This window comes from Canis lupus, chromosome 14, assembly GCF_011100685.1.
Source record: "Canis lupus familiaris isolate Mischka breed German Shepherd chromosome 14, alternate assembly UU_Cfam_GSD_1.0, whole genome shotgun sequence".
Taxonomy (NCBI): Eukaryota; Metazoa; Chordata; class Mammalia; order Carnivora; family Canidae; genus Canis; species Canis lupus.
The window spans coordinates 20,615,755-20,638,021 of record NC_049235.1 but is presented as its reverse complement, the minus strand read 5'-3'; the positions used below and the strand labels follow the sequence as shown (position 1 = coordinate 20,638,021).

At 38.7% G+C, this 22,267-nt stretch overlaps 1 protein-coding gene across 1 annotated transcript in view; it reads left to right on the top strand.

The window, feature by feature from the left end:
* Positions 1-22,267, top strand: part of PON2 (paraoxonase 2) — a 28,040-nt gene that overhangs the window by 2,482 nt on the left and 3,291 nt on the right. Inside the window, 5 exon segments of the mRNA NM_001003205.2 lie at positions 6,692-6,762; positions 13,059-13,114; positions 17,595-17,760; positions 18,297-18,423; positions 19,911-20,111. Coding sequence (NP_001003205.2) covers positions 6,692-6,762; positions 13,059-13,114; positions 17,595-17,760; positions 18,297-18,423; positions 19,911-20,111 — 621 coding nt within the window.

Genomic DNA, 22,267 nt, shown 5'->3' with positions numbered 1-22,267 from the left:
TCTGCTAACCTTGTGATTGTGGAATATCAAGTGCCTGCTGTTTACAGGGTTATAGGTGGAGTGCTCAAATGCATAGCATCTCTCCTTTTACACCCTAGGGTCTATTTTGAAAAGCAGCATGTTCCTACCTCCCCATAAGGAAAGGCTCTTCAAAAAACAGGCTGGTTTTTGAATTAGGTTTCCCCGCTATTTCAGTTTTAAAAAAAGATTTTATTTATTTATTCATGAGAGACACACACACAGAGAGAGGGGCAGAGACACAGGCAGAGGGAGAAGCAGGCTCCATCTCCACGCAGGGAGCCCGATGGGGGACTCCATCCCGGGTCTCCAGGATCACACCCTGGGCTGAAGGCGGCGCTAAACTGCTGAGCCATCAGGGCTGCCCCCTGCTATTTCATTATTCTATTTTTAGAGATGGCACTTTGTACTTAGGCACTCAAGTTGTTTCTCTCCCCCAGGGTATTCACTTAAACTTCAATTTGAATTTCAGATAAATAATGGATAATGAATATTTTTTTTAGTATAAGTATATATATCCCAGATGGATAAATGGAATCAAAGCCATCTCTTTCCTTCTGGACTGTAACTGGCTAAAGTTCTCAGGGGAGGATGGCGTATTACACCCAAGTTTTCCACTCCTCCCAAGTTGAGCAATAAAGGGGAAAATAGAACTACGCAAATATCCCCAAGCCAGTTGCTACCTGTTGCAAAGTACACACCCTTGGATGAATCATGAGACTTGAGTACATCAGAGACCCATGCATGAGCAGGAATCCCTAAACAGGCATCTGAACATTCTGCCTTTTGCGTGATAGATTTTATGACAGTTACACCAAAAAGCCGTCCAGACTGCTTTTGAACACTTCTGCAAGGTCAGGCTTTATTTTTTAACTACCATCTTCCCTACCGTGTATTGTGTGACTACTGTGTGCTGATCATTGTGTCAAAAGTGTCAAACGTTCTTTAATATTAAGCCAAAATGTACATTTAAATTTTTTTTTTTTTTTTTTTTTTTTTTTTTTACTTATTGAGAGAGAGAGAGCAAGGGGGAGATGCAGAGGGAGAGAGAGAGAATCTCAAGCAGACTTCTTGCTGAGTGTGGAACCCCATGTGGGGCTCCATCCCACAATGGATGCCATGACCTGAGCCAAAATCAGGAGTGAGGTGCTTAAACCACCCAGGTGTCCCTAAGCCAAAATATCCATACATGTACTGACATTTTGAAAGAAAGCCTTTTACATTTATGCCTTCATTCTGCAAATACTGTCTTCCTTTCTGTATTAGACATGTTAAAACTGAGGCTGGAGGAGGTCAACTAGTTATTTCAGCAGGTAATTAGTGCTGAACCTATACTCCAAACCAGGTCTTCTGGATGCCCCAATGTCCCCACTGCCTCTTAGCTTTCCTGCCTTTGGAGCAAATTACTTCCAGCCTAAGATGCTTACTCACAAATTCTTAGCTACTAAGTACTAAAAGCATTACAGGGGCCCAAGGGGTGAATTCCAATGGGTTTTACAAGTCTGTATATAAAAGATAAAGCCCCCGTTTGCCTATATTTAAGTCTGTACTTAAAAGATAAAGCCCCACAAGTAGTTTGTAAATTCAAAGGCCATGAAATATGGAACAAAGCCATGCCAGGTAGTAACACTGTGTTCCTAGTTTGCTGAAGATGAGGTAACATAATAACTAATTGCCCCTCTCCTCCCACTCTGTATGGATAATGCTGTCTCCTGAGTAAAAGAAATGGAAATTGAGGGGCACCTTGGTGGCTCAGTTGGCTGGGCACCTGCCTTCAGCTCAGGTCATGAACCCAGGGTCCTGTGATCGAGCCCCACAAAGGGCTCTCTGTTCAGCAGAGAATCTGTTTCTCCCTCTTCCTCTGGCCCCTCCCTCTGCTCTTGCTCTCACTCTCTCAAATAAATAAATAAATAAAATCTTTTTAAAAAAAACATTTAAAAAATAGAAATTGATTTCATGGTCATGACTATTGGCTAAAGGTTCATGCTTGTGGCTAGATAGCCTGAATTCATTTCTTAGCTCCATTGTTTACCTGGGTTCTTGGCTTTTTATTTCACCTTTCTGTACCTCAGTGTCCTAACCTGTAGGATGAGAATATTAATACTACACACTCCATAGTGGGGCCATGAAAAATAAAAGAGTTCATTCTTGTAAAGTGCTAAAACAACACCAAATATATAGTAAGTGTTCAGTGAAAGTTACCTGTAATGACAATGTGCAAACAGGGGCCCTTAGACTTTTGTGACATAGATCTGTTTGGTAGTCTGTTAAAGCCTTGGCTTCTTAGCATTATGCTTTTATTTTATTTAAAATTTTTTTGTGTGTACATGTGGTGCTCCTCATTTGTTTTTGTTTTGTTTTTATTTTAATTCCGTTTGTTAACATACAATGTTATATTAGGCTCAGGTGTACAATATAGTGATTCAGCACTTCCATATATCACCCTGTACTCTTCACGATAAGTGCCCTCCTTAATCCCCATCACCTATCTCATCCCCCTCCCCCCAACCTCCCTCTGGTAACCATCAGTTTGTTCTCTATAATTAACATTTTATTTTTTATTTCTCTCTCTTCCTCCCTCTTTCTCCCTCCTTTGCTCATTTGTTTTTTTTTTTTTCCCTTAAACTCCACATATGAGTGAAGTCATATGGTATTTGTCTTTCTCTGACTTATTTCACTTAGCATAGTACCCTCTAGCTCCATCTATGTCATTGCAAATGGCAAGATTTCATTCTTTTTTATGGCTGAATGCTGTTCTATGTTATATATATACCACATGTTCTTTATCTATTGATCAGTTGATGGACCCTTGGTCAACATCATATTTTTAAGTGCATAAAATAAAATACACAGGATTCCAAAACAAAATTAAATACTATTTGAGTTAATACTAATTTATATACTTTAATACCATTACCAACTTATTTTTAAAATCTAATGTATGATATAATAACATAGGCTTCTTAATTAAAGCCTTAAATAGATATAAAGGTCGTTAAATATGTAGCTATAGATATTTTGAAGTAGTGGTGAGTATAAATGATATTTTGAGATACTTACCACAACTGAAATGTGATATAACAGTATCTGCGATTTCCGTTTTGACAGAGGGACACAGATACTGCTAATAGAAAGTTCTGTGGTTTCTTGCCTGCACTCATCATCAAAGGAAATGCTTAATTTCAGAAGGTTTAAATAAAGATGTATTTTTCCCCCATCCATGTTCATGGATCCCTGAATTTTACCCATGGACTCTTTGGAGGTCACTGGACCCCAAGATGAGGAAACTTGATGTACATGTGTCTGGTGGATGTCATTGGGGAAATGATTGCTGGCTCAGTTGAAGGAAGACAGTGTTATTTTTTTAAAAGATTTTATTTATTTGTTCATGATAGACACACAGAGAGAGGCAGAGACATAGGCAGAGGGAGAAGCAGGCTCCATGCAGGGACCAGATGTGAGACTCCATACCAGGACCCTGGAATCACACCCTGAGCCGAAGGCAGACGTTCAACCCCTGAGCCACCCAGGTGCCCCAGGGACACAATGTATTTGCTTTGTTGTATTATACCCATCACATAGTTATGACTCAAAGGAAAATAACCAACTTTTAATGAAAAAGAAGAGGAAAGTGAGAAAAGCAAAGGGAACCCAGAGCAGTAGTGGTTGCCTGGAATGTTGTGTGTGAGGATGGCTATGGATTAAAGGGAAAGAATGCTGGGATTGATTAGCAATGTCTGCATGACAGCAGACAGCTGTCTCTGACCTAGTACATTCATAAGCAGGCTATGGACATAAGTGCTAGGGAGCAAGTAGGCTGTGCCAAAATGTCACTTATTTGTGTTTGTACCATTTACTTATTTATTTTTAATTTGGCCTGAATTAACTAGCATTTAGGCTTATTGATGTACTAGCCCAAAGAGGTTTGTGTAGCTTTCTCTTGTATATTCCCCCAAACTTCTTAATTCTATTAACAGTTAAGAGTGCTTTCAGCCTCAAGTAACATACCTCAATTATACTTCAATTAATTATAACGTATACAAATATAAGGCTTATTTTTCTCACATGATAAAAACTTTGTGGGAGAGTCATTCTACACCTTGTCCCTTAAGCCCATGATCATATCAAAAAATTAGGTTCTTATAGTTTTGTCCTTCAATCCTTCACTTTTGGCTTTCTGTCTTCAATCTTGTCATGTTAAGGCTGCTGAATGGTTGTTACAGTCCTGAGCACGGCATGTGTGGTCACATCATGAAGAGAGAAGGGGTGACTCCAGTTAGCGCTCTTCTTGTATCTGCCTTTTTTTTTTATCAGGAACAAAAATCTTTCTCCAAAGCCCAAGTCATAGGATTGCCCCTAAATATAAAGGAGGCTGGGAAAGCAAATATTTGGCTTGTCTCTCTCTGCAATGGAAAGGAGCAAGGAAGAAAGGAAGTGAGAATGGCTTTAGGTTTGTCAGCTAATAGGGCCTACCACCCTGGAATACAGAAGTTCAGTAATGAGTAGGGAACTGGTACTTCTACCAGGTAAAAAGCCTAGCAGTTTTCCACTGAATGAATTTGAAAGTCTCGATGGGTCACAAAGGTTGGAAGCAAAATCCCATCTTTCTTTTATTATAAAAGAAAGAAAGAAAAAATGACCTGGTTAACCAGAATTTATGCACAGCCCATGTGTAATTCTAGTTTGAATAGTCGGCAGTCTGTGTATTTAGAGATGATATTGTACAACTTAACTAGTTGATGAAGATTGCCCTATTAGCAGTGTGTAATTATCAGTCATTTATGCAGCTCTAAGTTGACTCTAAAAAATAACCCATATTAAACCATTTAAACACATCTGAATTTTATTTTATCCATATAATTTATCTTTGAAAATGGTAGATGACAATTCTCATTATCTATTTTTATATCGTTAAATGGGCATAATAGTAGGTTGTATGAAAGTGACACCCAAACCAATGCATGATAACAGAAACTTGATGAAACCATAGCTGGAACCTACTGACATATCTCTATTCTGGAGTCGTGCAGTGTCCACTGAACCTGGGAGGTCAACTAGCCTCATCCTTATTTTATGCATAAAGAAGACTGAAGCCCATAGAGAGTCACATCAGGTAGCTTTGCTGTTAAGACAGACACACGGATCTCTTCACTCTTTTTGAGAAAAATACCAGAGTGGGTTAGAGCACTGCTTCTGGAAGGTTTTTCCCAGCAGGTGCCAGACCTCAGCAAAGTCCCTTCACCTCTGAGTCACTTTCCTCATCCGAAAAGCAGGGACAGTGGTACGTACTTAGGGTTGTTTTTACAATTAAATGAAGTCATTCAACCTACCACATTAGGCGAAATATACATATTTCTCTCCTCCCCCCCCCCCCCCCCCTTTAAATCACTCCTGGGACTTGTAAATGTGAGATTTATGGTCTTTTTTTATTGCTTTACTTTTAAAGACTTATTTTTAATTTTTATTCTGCCTGTATATTTTACATATTTATTTTATTCACTTTAATTTTTATTTTGTTGCCTTATTGCTATATTGTTTCGAGAAATTTTGACACTATTTGAATTATACGATTTGAAGTAACACACTGATGAACATTTTAGTTAGAGACTTTATATACAGACTTTATATACGAGATATGAGTTGCCAAAATATATAGTCGCTACCACCTGTTCATAATTCTGGGTTAGGTAGGCCTCCGCCTTCTTCCACATTCCTGAGACTGGTAACCTTCCCCAAATTCTGTGTCTAGAAGTCAGACGCTGTCAGTGATATGAAAAGGAGAGGGACAAGCGGCAAATTGTCAGTTTTATCTCTTAAATGTGTGGTATGTGTGACTCACTTTGAAAAAATGTAAACTAGTCTGTGAGCATTATGATTATTAATGACTGTAGAGAACAGAAAGAGAAGGTGAGAGACAGCTAAGGACGAGAAGGGAAGGCCTACAACATGTGGCTTCTAAAGAAGAGTTCCCAGATGCGTTTGGCCAGACTGCTTTGTGGTCCTCTTCCGGGTCCGGGGGTGAGGAAGATATTGTATTACAGTTCACCATCTCCTCATTATTTCTGCACTTTTACTCTTTGTGAAACAACAGCATGTACTTTTGTTGCAGTAGTTGGTGTTCTCCAAAGTTCTCACCCAATAAATGTTGTGATGGGGGCGGGTCCTCCTCCATGTATTTCTTAATGGCTGTTTGTGGGGTATCTTCTGTGTGCCTGGCTCTGAACCCACATCCTCTCTCGGCCTCCTGTCAGGCACTGTGTCATTTTGCAGAGGGCCTGGGCGTTTTTTGGCTCCTTTGGGCCCTTGGGAGGGAGGGAGACAGGGCTTCTGGTTCTACATCTGGAGCTCTTCCCGTAACACCAGAGCCGTGAGAAATGTGACCTGGTGGTGCCGTGTTTGTATTTGCATTGGAACTTGCATTACCAGTTTTATTTGTTGAGTTATTGGCTTTCTTTTATGACCCACATTCACATATAGAACTTTGTGATATACATTTTTATTTTAACTTCATTTCTGGTGCGATTTTATGTTCCTACCCTTGTTTTTCTATCTTCTCTTTTATCTGCTTTAGATTTATGCTGTGTTTTATGTATTGCTGTAAGCCTCTTTAAACCCTGTCTGCAACAAAGCAAGGAATACATAAACAGATAGATTTTTTTTTTTTTTTAAACAGGAATCGACTTAAAGCCTCCAGAGAAGTAGAATCTGTAGACCTTCCAAACTGCCACCTCATTAAAGGAATCGGTAAGTAGGAGAAAATGCTGGCTATACACCCTACATCGTTTGGCCACCAACACAAAAAAACTCATTAACAGTATTTTGGCATGCCACTAGTGTTTATCAGAGGAAAAATCACATTAAATCAACAAAAACCTCCTCAGTCAATCTTTTTTTGATCTCATGCACCTGTATTTCTTCTCTTTCTCACTCTCGCTGCAATTTGTTAATTATTTGTGTAATCTTATGTTTATTGTTTGATTTCTTGCTTGTTTAGTGACATTTCTGAACCAGTTTTATAAAGTCTGTATCTTCACTGTGTGGCCCCTGGAAGCGGTGCTCTGACAGCGTAGCAGTCAGCTAGTGAAGGTGTGAGAAGGAAGAGAAGTAACAAAATGGAAAATAAAAATCTGTCAACAAAAATCTCCATCCCTATAGAAATAACTCTAGAGATAAAGTTTTTCTTTCCAGCTCAAAGGCAAGCACACATATGCACACATACATATTTTTCCCAAATGGCATCTTACTGTAAGATTATATTCTACAACCTGCTTATTCCAAATGCAGTGTCAACAGCTCCCCACATCAACACATGTAGGTCTACCTCAATCTTTTTAATGTTTGCAGGTACCAGGATTTATTTAATCATTTCCCTCCTAATGTACATTCGGATGGTTGTAGTTTTTTTGCAACTACAAACAAATCAGTGACCATCATTGTACATAGAGCTCTTGTATATCTTTAGGTGAATTCTTAATAGTGAGATTGTCGTTCAGTTAGCATATCTGTTTAAAGTTTTGATAGTTGGGCCGCCTGAGTGGTTCAGTTGGTTGGGGGTCCAACTCTTAGTTTCATCTCAGGTCATGATCTCAGGGTTGAGGGATCAAACCCCAAACTGGGCTCCACTCTGAGTGTGGAGCTTGCTTGGGATTATCTATCCCTCTCTCCCCACTCACGTGTGTGTGTGTGTGTGTGTGTGTGTGTGTGTGTGAGCATGTGCGCAAGTGCGTGCACCCGTGGATACACTCTTCCTCCCTCTCTCTAAAATAAATAAATAAATAAATAAATATTTAAAAATATTAAAAATTTTAACCATTGTTACGTTGCCCTGGAATTGGCAATGCTAATAAACTCAGTAGCTCATATTTATAAGCATATTTACCACAGACAGGGCTTAAAATGCTCTTTGAGCAAAAACAAACTAGTGATCCTCTGCTGGATCACATGCAAGAAGGCTTCATTTTCATGAAACCTATCAGTTTTCAGAGCAGCCTTCTCTTCTTCAAACTTTCTTTTTGGTTCTGTTTCTTGCCTCTTCTTTAAACATCTGTTTTTTATGTGCCCTGTCTACTATTTTCTATTGTTACTTTGATACTTTTTCCCAGTGCTATCTCCCTAGGCCTAGATTCCTTGACTTCTTTCTCCTGAAGCTTCTTCTCTTTGTTACTGTGGCCCACACACTTAGCAGGAGGATACAAACTCAGTATCAAATACCAGACTGTCTAGATCTGCGCTGGATAAGGCAGACTGTTCTAGAAATAAGGTTGTCTGGAGTCCGAAGAAACTCTGCCACTCTATCCTGCCTTCTGATTGCAATCGTGAAGAGCCCTCTCAAAACTGGCCACAAAGCAAAAGCCAGATGGCGTCTGTGAGGGATGTTGTACAAGGTTGGGAGGTTGAGTCAGTGATCTCGAAGGTTACTTTTGCTACTGAGTTAATAATTGTCAAATTATTAAACAGCCCTTGGCCCCGTGGAGCCCACCTTCTGTGAATTGAAGTCTCAGAGTAGACAATAGGGCACAGCCAGACACATTACAGGATGAACCGCCAAGTGTATTGCTGTTACAACTCACTGGGATGGAGGGCTCCTCGGAGAAAAACAAGCCCAAAGACATTTGTATTCTGAACAGGCGTCTGTCTGTGTTTGTGACCTTTATGTTGTGATGTGTGTGAGCTGCTGTCTGGAATTGGAAAGAATGAGGAAATATGTCACCTATGGCCCTTCTTGTGAAGTGTTTAATGCCTCTGAGGCACTTCAAAAGGCAACAGAGCGAAGACGATGAGTGATTAGAAGCACATTTGGGATACATTTTTAGGTCTAATTAGAATTGTGCCTTTTTTCCTTTTTTTTTTTTTGTTTTTGTTTTTGCTCTGTGGTTAGCACACACTCTATGAACATTTGTTGAATGCTATGTTAGTGATGCATAATGGTTAATAATAGCATGTGTTTTTATATTTTTAATAACAATCACTTATTTGGTGGTCTTTTGCATTATAAGGAATAACAGTGTGCTGGGCATATACATTCCCATACAGGAAAAAGCAACTTCTTATGGTAGGCGACAGAGAAGAAGGGTTCTCTTTTTTGTTTGCACTTTGGAAACAGTAGTAGTCATGCCCTTGAGGCCAGCTATCCCTCCAAGAGGTAAGACCTCTTTTCCCTACCCTTCCATCCCCATCAACACCCATACTCACACCACACACACACACACACATATACACACTAATGCTACATGACTAGAAATGAACTCTTTGCAATTCTTGGGTGCTTTATACATATCATCTCATGTCTTTCTGTTTTTAATAAATAGTTATCTACCACATGTCATACAGGATATGTGCTTTTTGTGAGTCACAAAGTAGGCTCACTGTCCTTTTTTTTTTTTGTATTCCTTCCCATTGTATCTTACAGACAGAAACCAAGCTTTTACCCAAGATTTGGCCTAATGTCAGCATCTAAATAATAAAAATTATAATGACAGGAACTAGTTAAGTCTGTTTGAAGCTTAAAAGCTTAAAACATTTCCTAAATGTCTTTGCAAATGCATGCATTCAGAGTTCTGGACTAAAATAAAATTTTGAATGGATTGTCTCTTTTGAGTTAATTAGCTGTTTTATACACTTGGCAATCAAGACCTTTACAAAAACTGCTACTCGGGAGATTAAAAAAAAAAAAAGCATTAAAGTTTACAGCCCTTGTGATCAGTTGCTTTACAGTCTACCTATGAAAGGAAAATAAAATATACGCTACTGTGAGATTTAGATTTCTTTTTTTCTTTTCTTTTTATGACAGATAAGGACCCAAGGCTCAAAAGGGCTTAGTACCTTCTGCAAATTCTCTTTCCAATATAGTATCTCCTCCCAGAGTGGTTAACACACATACTTCACCAGTGAGCCAAAAAGGTGGAGAATAATAGGTACATTACATATTAGATACTCTATTGGGAATGGCAAGGGCTGATTTGCTGTTACACCTAGAGGAGAGAGAAATTTATTTTCTTTTACTTGGCAGTCCAGAAATAAGCAAATGGCCTACGGTGATAAGATGACTGCGTTCCATGTGGCCAATCTGGGACAAAGACTGATGAAGCAACACAACTGTCTTCAACATACTGTTTCTTTCTTGGTCCAAGCCTAGAATTCCATTGATTGCCACTTTCCAGCAGGAAAGAATAGAAAGAACATAGACTTGGATATTATGCTTAGTCTATTTTACCCAGAAATTGCATGCATATTGTGCTCTTACATCCCATTAATCTGAATGGAGGCAAATGGCCACAACTATTGCAAGGAGGGGTAGGATATGTCCAGAGCTGTGTTGACATGTGCCTATAGCTGAAAAGGTAGAAGGGGAGTATGCATACTGGGAAGCAGTTGGCCATCTCTGACACAAATCATTACCAAAGGAAGTAAGAAAAAAGTTTTAAAATCAGATGTACTAAGCTAGAAGACTTACTAGTGCAAGAGGGTTTTGAGAGAGGCTGTTGAGAAAAGCACAGAATATGGATTGGTGAAGATCTTGGTAGGAGGAATGGAAGCCAAACTTTTGTGGGGGAAAGCCAACCTATGGAATTGACCACAGTCAAATTTACAAAGTAAAGTGTCTTTAGAGAGGAACCAGGAGATGGTTCTGACTGTAAGAATTCATTTGATGCTAGGTTGTCTTTTTTTCTGTGTGCTTTTAAGTTAGAACAAAAGGATGTGAGTCTCAGGTCCCCAGTCTGTGACCTTGAGCAATTTGCCTCCCCATTCAAAGGCTCTGTATTCTTAAGTCTAAAATAAGAGATAATAATCTTGCTTCTTAGGCTGTTAGAAACTATGTGAAATAATGTATGTAAAGTGCTTAACAATGAGCCTGGCCCTTGGTAAACACTGTATCTTACTAGCTATTCCGGTTACTACTAGTACTACTCCTGTTACTAATTAGAGCAGAAAAAATTTCTCCAGCATTGACTACTCTTGCAGTAGTCACACTAAAGAGGTGATATGAAATGATACAATTCTTTTTTAAAATATTTTATTTATTTATTTATTCATTCATTCGTTCATGAGAGACACAGAGAGAGAAGCAGAGACATAGGCAGAGGGAGAAGCAGGCTCCTCATAGGGAGCCAGATGCAGGACTCAATCCCTGGACCCAGGATCACTCCCTGAGCCGAAGGCAGACACTCAACTGCTGAGCCACCCAGGCATCCCAAAATGATGAAATTCTGTTGTAGTAATAGATATAAAATTAAGATGGGGTGGGGGTAGATTCTGGAAAATATACTAAACAAAACTACAGATAAGACTTTGTTTTCTTGGAATTAAGCAATGGGGTTAAACAGAAAGGTTACAATGTGGTTGAAATGAAAATATCTTTTAAAAACATTGTTCTTTTCCTGATTACTAGAACAATACTATTACTTGTAGAAAACTTTAAACAAATATATAAAGAAGAAAATGAAAATCACTCATAATCCTACCACCCAAAGAAACATTGTTAATCTGCTTCTGTATATCTTTTCTTGCTCTATGTGTATAAACATGTACACATTGGAATTAAAATGTTTTAAGTAATTTTTCAGGAGCAACACATTTTATTTAATTGACTTCCTACTAAATGGTTCCAGAAAGCAAAACTTGGAGTGACGTGTATTTGTGAGTGTGTGCGTTTGTATGTTTGTGGTTGCATATGCACATATGTGTTAAGTTCCCCTGGTCCCTGCTCATTACCATTTGAGAACCACCACGGGACCAGAGACTAGTGATTCTTAAAACTTTTTTGTGCTATTACTGGCCATTTTTTAAACCTACTGAAAGCCAAGGATCCTTTTAATAGAAAATTTCTCAGCTGAGCATACAGATGACATTTCGCATTGTACAGAATTGCAACAAGTTCCTAGACTCTAAAACCCATTTGTGGCTCCTTAGGAATTCACAGACCCAGTTTCAGAACTCCTCCATTATGCCTTGCTTAAGCATATCATCTTGCCAAGGAACAGGCATGAGGGCATTCATGATTGCAATTGTCTTTACAAAGCAGAGTTCTTGGCATTTATAATTTCTTGTGCTTTTCTCCACTATGATAGAGCCAACAACACTGGAGGCAACCGGCCAAATGCAAACTCATGAATCAAAACCAAAATGGCTGCATAGATGCTGTTTGTTTTTGACAACCTAGAAATAATCTTGGAGAAAGCCTTTGGAGAGGTCTTAAAGGGGAAGATTGGATTTTGTGGACTCAAAGAATGTGTCATGATTTGGCTTAATCTGAGCCATTTTTATTCCTCTTTTCTTGTGTTTGGGTCTATTATCTGTCTGCAGAATTTACACAGTGAGACCACTGGGAAGGTCTTATGTCTAATTATTTGCTGTGCTGTGTGGAGTGTACTGCAGACAATCAATAAACAATCAATAGTAATTGTAGCCTGCTCAGAGACAAGCGTTAGAAGATTCAGCTGGCTTAGGTGGATGGTATTTTTCATTAATTTTCTTTTACTGGTTGTTTTCTGTAGTTTAAAGCCTAAATTTAAAGATTAAATGGGAAGCTTTCTTCACTTATGAGAACAAGCAGACACTGTTTTTTAAAGAGGGAATATATAATCCCAGGTGTTTTATCTCTGTTAATGAGAGAAATGTCTGAGTTTGCTTCAGATTGAATGAGCAGAGAAAGGGACAAGGATATTTGCATGGTTAAATGACTATGAGCCCTTCTCTCTGAAAGTAATATTCCCCTGATGTCAATTACTTTTGTACAGACATCTGGATGTTTATCGTAAGAGTGTACAGATGTCAACTTTTTCTGTATTATAGCTGGAAATGTGGTGATTACTTGACTTTGATTTGAGTAAACATAAAATATCTAACATTTAAAGTCAGAGGTGCACTACAGGAAGGGATTTAGACTGACGGGTATTAAAGAGAGTGGTTGGTTCCTTGGAAAAACTTAGAGCCATTCCTAAAAATACAGGCACTGATAAAGTAAACTAAGTCCCAGTTATGCTCCATCTAACAAATAATGGAATTTGAACATGACATTTATCTATTTCTTGAACTTACAGAAGCCGGCGCGGATGATATTGATATACTTCCCAATGGCCTGGCTTTCTTTAGTGTGGTGAGTATCTCCTTGCTTCCCTGGTCTCAGTGGAAGAGGTCCAGGGAAGTTGGATGAGGCCTGCAGAGCAGTAGCTTGTTTGTAAAATTCCTCACTTTCAAATATATGTTCTAGAAAAAAAAAATACAGTTTGAACAAGATTTTGGAAAATGTCCTACAGCTTATCTAAATGTAGAGATGAAATAGTCTTTGCCACTTGACTAATTGCTCTTTGTGTCCACACTGCACTAAAACGTTCCAATGTAGTCTCTGTTCCAAAAGTTTCTTATTAAAAAGCATACTTTGGGTGTGGTAGTGGAGATTCCACTTTTTCAAATCCAACATCTATCTTTCTTTCCATTAGATACTCAATTTTAATCTCATTTTCTTGTTCTTGTTTATTTTCAAACAAAATATCAACTTTCCCAGACCAAGGCTTTTTCTCTCTTCCTTTTTCCTCTGAATAGCCTCTTGTGAAAGTCATCAGCTGAGTTTATTTATACTCTTCACTTTGCCTTAATTCTGAGAAGCTGAAAAATAACCACTTCCCTGGGCATACATTAGAAAGACTGTAAAATTGATCAGCCTGTGTGCTGGCCTACACCAGTAGCCACCTAATTGGAAAACTCTGTAAGTGGGCGATGAGGAAGTTCTGACCACTTTTCTTCTTTGGCTTGGGCCCCTGTGAGTGTCCTTGGTATTGTCATGGGTCCGGTTTTTCTTGAGGAAAGCAGCCTGTGACAATTCTGTTCCCTCTTAGCATCCATTATTTTCAGGCTCTCAGACTCAGATGTGAAAAGCGTGGAGATGCTTCGGAAGAGTCACAGCCCTCATAAAACAGTTGTCAGACACAAGGGAAAGGAAAGAGAACTGAGTTTAGAGGGGATTGAGGGTTAAGGTGCTCATCAGGTTCCTGATAGTGTTTAGGTGGAAGACTGAACAGCTAATTGTTACCGTTGAGGAAAAAAAGGAAACGTTTGGGCTTTGGCAAGAACACTAATATTTATATTACATTTTTAAAATACAGCTTCAAAAGACAAGTTTTATGTAATCACCTACACAAAATGATTAAAATGATACTTCTAGGAGAACTCTGTAATGTATTCTACTAGAAATATGTGTTGGGAAGTACACGTTTACACATGTATATAAGCTTACGAGAAAACATTGGAACTCCTTGTCAAAATTATTCATAACTAGAGACACAAAAATCCTGAGGAATATAAAAAGCACTTGCTTTTTTTTTTTTTGGAAGGAGGTATTTTCAGATATATTTTTTAAAGATTTTATTTATTTATTCATGAGGGACACAGAGAGAGAGAGGCAGAGACACAGGCAGAGGGAGAAGCAGGCTCCATGCAGGGATCCTGATGTGGGACTCGATCTCAGCCCACACCCTGGGCTGAAGGCAGCGCTAAACCACTGAGCCACCTGGGCTGCCCTCTCAGAGATTTTTGTAATCCAGAACTCAACTTTTTCAAGATTCAAACCCCATAGGAATAAATCTGAATGAGGAGAAGTGAGGTCTCCAAGCACATAAATCTATAGTCATTTTCACTGATGGGCTTACAACAGCCACAGTGATCTTATAGCCATCTCAATGGAATTTCTTCAGCTTTTTTGTCCTTCCTTGGTTATATGACTGTCCTTTCTTTTTTTCAAATTTAGAAACAATCCCACTTTACTGCTGTTTTTTAAATTACTCAGCTTTGTCTCTACTGTTTCCCAGAATGCACTCCTTTCTAAACAAGGAATGTATACCTACCTCATGGCAACTGTCTCTTCCTCTTCCAAGCTTGTTAGTTAGCCCATCCAACCCATCCTGTTCCATTGTTATGGGTTTGAGGGTCACCCCAAAACCAACATCACACTTAATGAAGAACTGGATGACCCAGAATGGGATATAAGAAAGATTTAAATGACAATGTGAGTGTACTTAACACTGCTGAACTGTACACTTAAAATGGTGAAGATGATAAAATTTTGTTATGTGTATTTTGCTGCAAGTAAAAATAAATAAAACTTTTAAAAAGAGAAAAAACAGATCTAAATGATACTGAGTATTAAAATCAACATGAGGGATCCCTGGGTGGCGCAGTGGTTTGGTGCCTGCCTTTGGTGCAGGGCGCGATCCTGGAGACCCGGGATCGAATCCCACGTCGGGCTCCCGGTGCATGGAGCCTGCTTCTCCCTCTGCCTATGTCTCTGCCTCTCTCTCTCTCTCTCTCTCTCTGTCTCTCTCTCTGTGACTATCATAAATAAATAAAAATTTAAAAAAATAAAATCAACATGAATAGTTATCATCATCTCTGGTAGAGCTTTCTGTGCATTGAAATCATGCTCTTGTTTATGGGATAGTGATACAAAATAGAGATTATTAGCCACTGAAATGGCACTGCCATATGGCAATAGTGTAATTCCAGTTTATTCCGCACTGAGCCTATCAGCCTTGAAGTTTTATCATTTTGGTGGATTTTTTAAATTGGAGAGAATTTCTGTTATGTTCAATTTTGTGCATACAGTGATACTTAAGTTTTGTATATTCTTTTAGATTTGCATAAAATATTTATTAAAAGATTTAAAAGAGAAAAGACCCAGATATTTTCAGTGAGTTCTCAGAAAATATTAAATAAAATTCAACATTTCATTCCTGATTGAAAGTTCCAAGAAAACAAGAAATAGAAGATAATTGCTCTGAAACTTACAGCAGACTTCATTCTTAGTGGTAAAACATTAGCCACCTTTCTATAAATGTTTAGAAAATGAAGAAAATGCCCCTAAATATTATAACTATCAGTAATCTACTAGAGCTCTTAATAACCCAATAAAACAAGAAAAGGAAATATGAGGTAGAAAAAAAGTAAAAAACTGCCATAATTTTCAGACATCATTATTACCTGCCTTTTAAACAATCCAATATTCAACTAATAGACTATTCGACCTGAGGGGAGAGTTCAGTGAAATGGTTGGGTTTAGAATGAACATAGAAAAACTCACTGGCTTTCCCACACACAGGGAAAAGCCAAATAGAAAATGTAATAGTAATAAAAATAAAAATAATAATGTTCCATTCATAACAACTTTATTTTCAAAATTCATACAGAGAAATAAGCAGAAATATTTAAGACTGTTTTGTGAAAATAAAACAATGAGGTGTAGGAATGGGGACACGCCATAAATATATTGGCTATGTATAAAAATAAAGCTATAGTAGTTAAAGAGTGGTATATTGGTATAGGAATAGGCCTAAGTCCCCAAACAGATCAGTATACAGACAGGGATCTTGCACATGATAAAGGTGATCTTTGCAATTAGTCAGAAAAGAATGAACTTTATGCCAGGCACTGCTCCAGGCCCTGGGATCTAGCAGTGAATAAATGAGACAAAGTTCTGACTCATGTTACAATGGGGAAAGGATGAATCTGTATCAGATGACAGCAGCACTTGAGAAATATAGGAAAGTGGGGCAGTAGAGAGGGACAGCTGTGTTGAGGGTATGGTCAGGCTGCCATTTATGTATGTCTAATATGTATCTGTGCCAAGTGGTGATAAGTGACATTTGACTTAGATATAAAACATCGAGGAGCCCTAGATCTTGCAGGGATGGGGAAGTGATGGAGGGAGCATTCCTAGGCAGAGGGAACAGTATGTATAAGGGCCCTGAAGTGAGAATGTGCTGGTTTGTTTGAAGATCATCAAGGAAACTGTGTGCCAATAGGAGATGAGGGCAGAGACCTGGAATGTTTGAGGAGGTGAAGGGGCAGGAGGCTGAGCAGGGCAGATCACACAGGTCCTTTGGTCAATCGGAAGAACTTCTACTTTGTAATTTAAGTGAGCTGAAGTTTTGATCAGAGGCGTGACATCATTTGGATGCTGGTGGGAAACCAACCTTCCATAGGGAAAGGCCAGAAAAAATGAAAAAGGGCAGTTAGTTGTGAGGCTGTTGCCATAATTGGGCTGGTGGTTTGGGGCAGGGCAGTCATGGACAAAGTGGTGAGAAAGGTTCATATCCTTATGAAGAGATGTTTTAAGGCAAAGTCAACAAGATTTGCTGGCGGATTGGATCTGGGGTGTGAGACAAGGAGGCGAGTGTTGACTGGCATCATTCACCAAGACTTTGGGCTCTGTAGGAGCAAAGGGCAGGCTGAGGGCGTGAGGGTTAACAGCCCATTTGTAAATTTTCACTTCTGTCCCCATGCCTCTCAAGTCTGCCTGGTATATCCCAGTCCACCAACCTTTTGGGTATCCCCTTAAGAGACTGCACCCCGAGTCTTGTGCCTCAACTCCGAAAAATCAGTTCTTGTTAATCTTGCAACTTGCTGGCCCCCAGTTCCTATTTTTTTCTATTGTCTCCTCTCTCTGCTTTCTTGCTGTTTGTAGCTATAGTGAAAACACCTTTAACCAAAGTTTCTATCATTTATTTATACTGCCATATATGTTTATTTTAGCCCATAAACACCCTTAAGCTTCTCTACTTAACTTTTTCCTCTGTTTTAAAAAGGGTTTAAAATGTCCAGGACTCCACAGCTTTTCCCCAGATAAGCCTGGAGGGATATTAATGATGGATCTAAAAAAGGAAAACCCGAGGGCACTGGAATTAAGAATCAGCCGTGGGTTCAATTTGGCTTCGTTCAATCCACATGGTATCAGCACCTTCATAGACAGCGGTAAGAGCTGATGAGCTCCCCACACTGAGAAACTTATCATGGTTTGCAAATAACTGGAAAATAGATTTGGATCATATCTATAGTAAGAAAAGAACAATTAACTCATGAATTATTTTGTTATTCTTCATACAGATAAATTGATCATTTACCTCTCCAGCTAGCAGCATCTTAGGCTATGTTCGGAATTTCTATCAGATAACATCTGGGAGAATGTTTAGATTTCATAACCTTTTTCATATATCTATGATTATTGCATTAAAAAAGAGCTATATTTCTGAATTAAACTATAAACAGATTATTCATGAATTCGGTATATGGAGTGGGAAACACTCTTTCTTAAAGGTCAGGGGACCAATGATCAGAAATAACACCAGCCAGACAGTGATGGGAGAGCCTGGGAAGAAGAATGATCTGTTAGGTCCTCTAATGGCTTATACATTCAACCTTTCCCCGCCTGTGGTATTTAAATGTCAGTGTCTGCCCAGAGGTCCTATGGTTCTGTCTTGTAAATTAACTCTGTTCTTTCAATTCTTTAGATGACACAGTTTATCTCTTTGTTGTAAACCATCCAGAATTCAAGAATACAGTGGAAATTTTTAAATTTGAAGAAGAAGAAAATTCTCTTCTGCATCTAAAAACAATCAAACATGAACTTCTTCCAAGGTACTTAGCCCTTTTGTTCATTCTCCAGTTTATGTCTGGCTTTTCCATGTATTCCCCATGATGGTCCTTTCAGCCTTGATAAGAGCGAAAATACATGTATGCATACACATACATAAGTACATGTGCGTGTGTGTGTGTGTGTGTGATTTCCTTGTAGAGCACGGAAAGTCCATGTCACTTCTAATAATCAGTGTTCTGTAAGGACTCCCTTGAGAAATGATAAAACACAGGATTACAGGGGAGCTGCTCTTCAGAACCATGTTGGGAGTCAAAGACAAACCTCACTGTTTTTCCTGCTGTCACCTTCCATCTCAGATGACTCATCACCCAAACAATAATACTTGTCCTGGCAAGGAAGAGTAGCCTGCTTAAATGAAGTCTGTGTTTTGTCTGGTACTAACACAAAGTGCTTCCACAGGGGTAGTAGTAGCTGGAGGCTGATGGCTGCACAGAATTGCAGGGATGCAGACTGGAAGTGGGTCACTCCTACTTCCAGAACACACAGCCGGTTGGTAATGTGGCGAAAAGAGAGTCATGTGTATCTCCCCAGCTTTGCTTGTGTTAGCCTACTGCTTCTTTTAAGTTTGAACTTGATGAGCATTTTTAATTTCTCCATCCTTAGCTAGAGCTTATGCATGTAACTTCTAATCATTCTTCCAAAAAATGCACTTCATAATAAATAGGAGCATAAATACTGTCCAGGCAGCCTCTGCATCATGGTGCTGTTTCAGAAAGAGGGGACTCACCTCCCCTGTAGCTCTGTTTCTCATTTAACAAAAAAGAAAGCAGTTCTTTCAGAAATTTTTGCATAGAGTAATTGGAATTTAAATTTAATAACGCCCTTGCCTAACTGGTTTTAAAAATGTAATTGTTTTTAGCATATAAATCTCTCACCTGCAGCATTGTGCTATGGCAATATCATCATCCATCTCTCTGCAAGTGTTTATTGAGTGCCCGTTCATTCTCGGCAGGTCGGCTTTGTGAGTCAGGTAGAAATTGAACAGTCAACCTTAGTTTGACTAATAACTAAGCAAAGGAACTCAAGAAAATCCAGCAACTGAGTAAATGAAAGCTAGGTAAATGTTATTGACGGCCTAACCAGCTCAGCAGCCAGTGAGGCTCTCTCCAGCTTTATACTATAGAGAGCTATATCCTTTCATATTGTTGCTAAACCCTGCATTTCTTGCTGTCAAAAAACATACCCTGTTGGCACTAGGTTCTTTTTTCTTTTGTAATAGTCCTGCCATAATTGCTAAATGACCTGTCTTCAAATTACCTGTTATCATACAAAATTGTTCTCTGAAAAATGATATTATAGTAGAATCCATATGAATATAGCCATGTGAGTTTTAGCTGAGCTGTTCCTGGGAAATCTGTGACCAAAAATGTAAAGCCCATATTGTGTATGCCTTCCAGAGACTTAATCTTTAATATGGAGACCAACTGGCTTTTTATTTTCTCTCATGTGTTATTTTTCTCTCTTTCAGTGTGAATGATATCATAGCTGTTGGACCAGCACATTTCTATGCCACCAATGACCACTATTTCTCTGATCCTTTCTTAAAGTATTTGGAAACATACTTGAACTTACACTGGGCAAATGTTGTTTACTACAGTCCAGATGAAGTTAAAGTGGTAGCAGAAGGATTTGATGCAGCAAATGGGATCAATATTTCACCTGATAAAAAGTATGACTCCTTATAAGAGTATCTTCATTTCTCCTTAGTAGTGTGCTGGGTCAAATTCTTCACTTTGCTTTTTTTTTTCCAATGTAAAAAGCTTCCTTGATATTTTTTTGGTCTCTGACATATACCATATATATATGTATATATATATGATATATAGCTCATATATAATATACTGTATATATTTATATATTTGTATTAAATAGTATTAAATTTATGTTAATATGTAATACATAATATGCACTTAAAGCATATATATTATATATTTACTTACAATATCTAAATTTTGCTATATATCATTATAGAATTTAATTTTGTAAATGTAAATTTTTATGAAGTGGGATCATATTTACAGATACATATTAAAGCATGAGATAGGTGCTTCCTTTTAAATGAATATATCTTTGTTTTATCGGCTGCATATTATTCCATTATAGGGATGATCCTAAAGTTATTTAACCCAGTTCTCTGTTAATGGATACATAGGTCTTTTTTTGTATTTTTTTTTAATAAAAAATGTATTTGTCAGTTACCACTGAAGCTTCTTCAGATGTTTTTAAATAACAGCTCCTTAAGGGAGCATTGCAGCATAATCCATCTTCATGTTTGGAGATGATACAAGGAGACCTGGGTTCAGATGCCAGCTGGGCACTAGCTAAAAGTACTATGAACTCTTCCTCTGCCCATTTGTACGAGTATTTCTGTAGGAAAAAACCCTCAAAATAAAACCACTTACTCAAAGAATGACCTCCTTTATTTATTTTTAAATTTTTTTTTATTTATTTGAGAGAGAGAGAAAGAACAGGAGTGATAGGAAGAGGGGAGAGAGAGAGAACGAGAGAGAAAAGCAGACTCCCTGCTGAGCAGAGAACTGGTTGTGGGGCTGGATCCCAGGACCCTATTATGACCTGAGTCAGAGGCAAATGCTTAACCAACCGAGCCACCCAGGTGCCCCAGAATGACCTCTTTAAATGTTAACTTTAATAGATATTGCCAAATTGCCCCCCTCCCAAATGATCTCCCTGTTTCTATACGTCCAACTGTAACATATAGAAGGGATGTTAAATTTTATTAACTTCCCCTTGTACTACCTTAGCATGCTGAACAATTTAAACTCCTACAGATGTAACACAAAATAAATTTGGCATTCCTTGACAACTAAATGTCTTTTTTCATGACACAATTTCTTCTTACTTGTTGATTACAGAAAATGGATGTAGAATCATTTAAATTGTCTGTAACTCTCCTGCCAAATCTGTTTTTCTCCCCAACTCTCATCTTTCAATTATGAAATTCAAACTTTCCAGCACCCAAGCTGCAAATAATAATGATGAGAGAGGATTCAGCTCTAACTCCTTCTCTGTCACCCTCTCAGTCCGACCAGCAAGCGAGCAGTGTTGCTTCCACCAGGACTTCTGCCTCCCACCCTCATCTCCTTTCCTTTCCCCCTGACGCCTGCCTGCTTTAGGTTCTCATCCTCTCTGGCTAGTGTGATAGACTTTCTTCCAACTCGTTTTCAGCTCACTGACATTTTTTGCCTTGTTGCCAGTTTTGTCCTTCTGTATTACAGGAGCCTTTAAGGCTTTCCGAAAGAGGGGGCTCAGTGGGCTTCATCTTTGACTCCTCCTGCTGAGCACTGCCAGGTGCAAAGCAAATGCTCAGTACTTGTTGAATGGAACTGACCATTTGTTATTATGCCACTTTGTTATTCTAAAAATTCAGCGGGACCCAATTGCTTCTCAAATCAAGGCAAGCTAAAGGCTTGGACTTGCTTTAATAGGCCAGTTTCAACCTCCCTTTTTGACTGTTTTCATACTTTCCCTGCTTTAGACAAAGAACTCATTATTTTGCAAATATGCGTCTCTCATTCTTGCCCCTGCGCCTTTGCTTGCGTGTATTTTTTTTTCTGCCTAGAAGGTTCTTTGTCCTCATTTCCTCAAATCCAGTCTCTCCTTCCACATCCACTGCAGATGCCTTTCCTTTGTGAAGCCTTCTGTGTTCTCAGGAGTTAGATATTTCCTCAGTCTCTAGACCTGAAATATTTCTCGTGCTACCACGAGAAATACCAGTCATGCTGTATTATTTGTTTGGTGTGTACAAACCAATCTGATCATCCCAACACACTATAACCTTTTTGGGAAAAGGCTGACTCCTCTTTA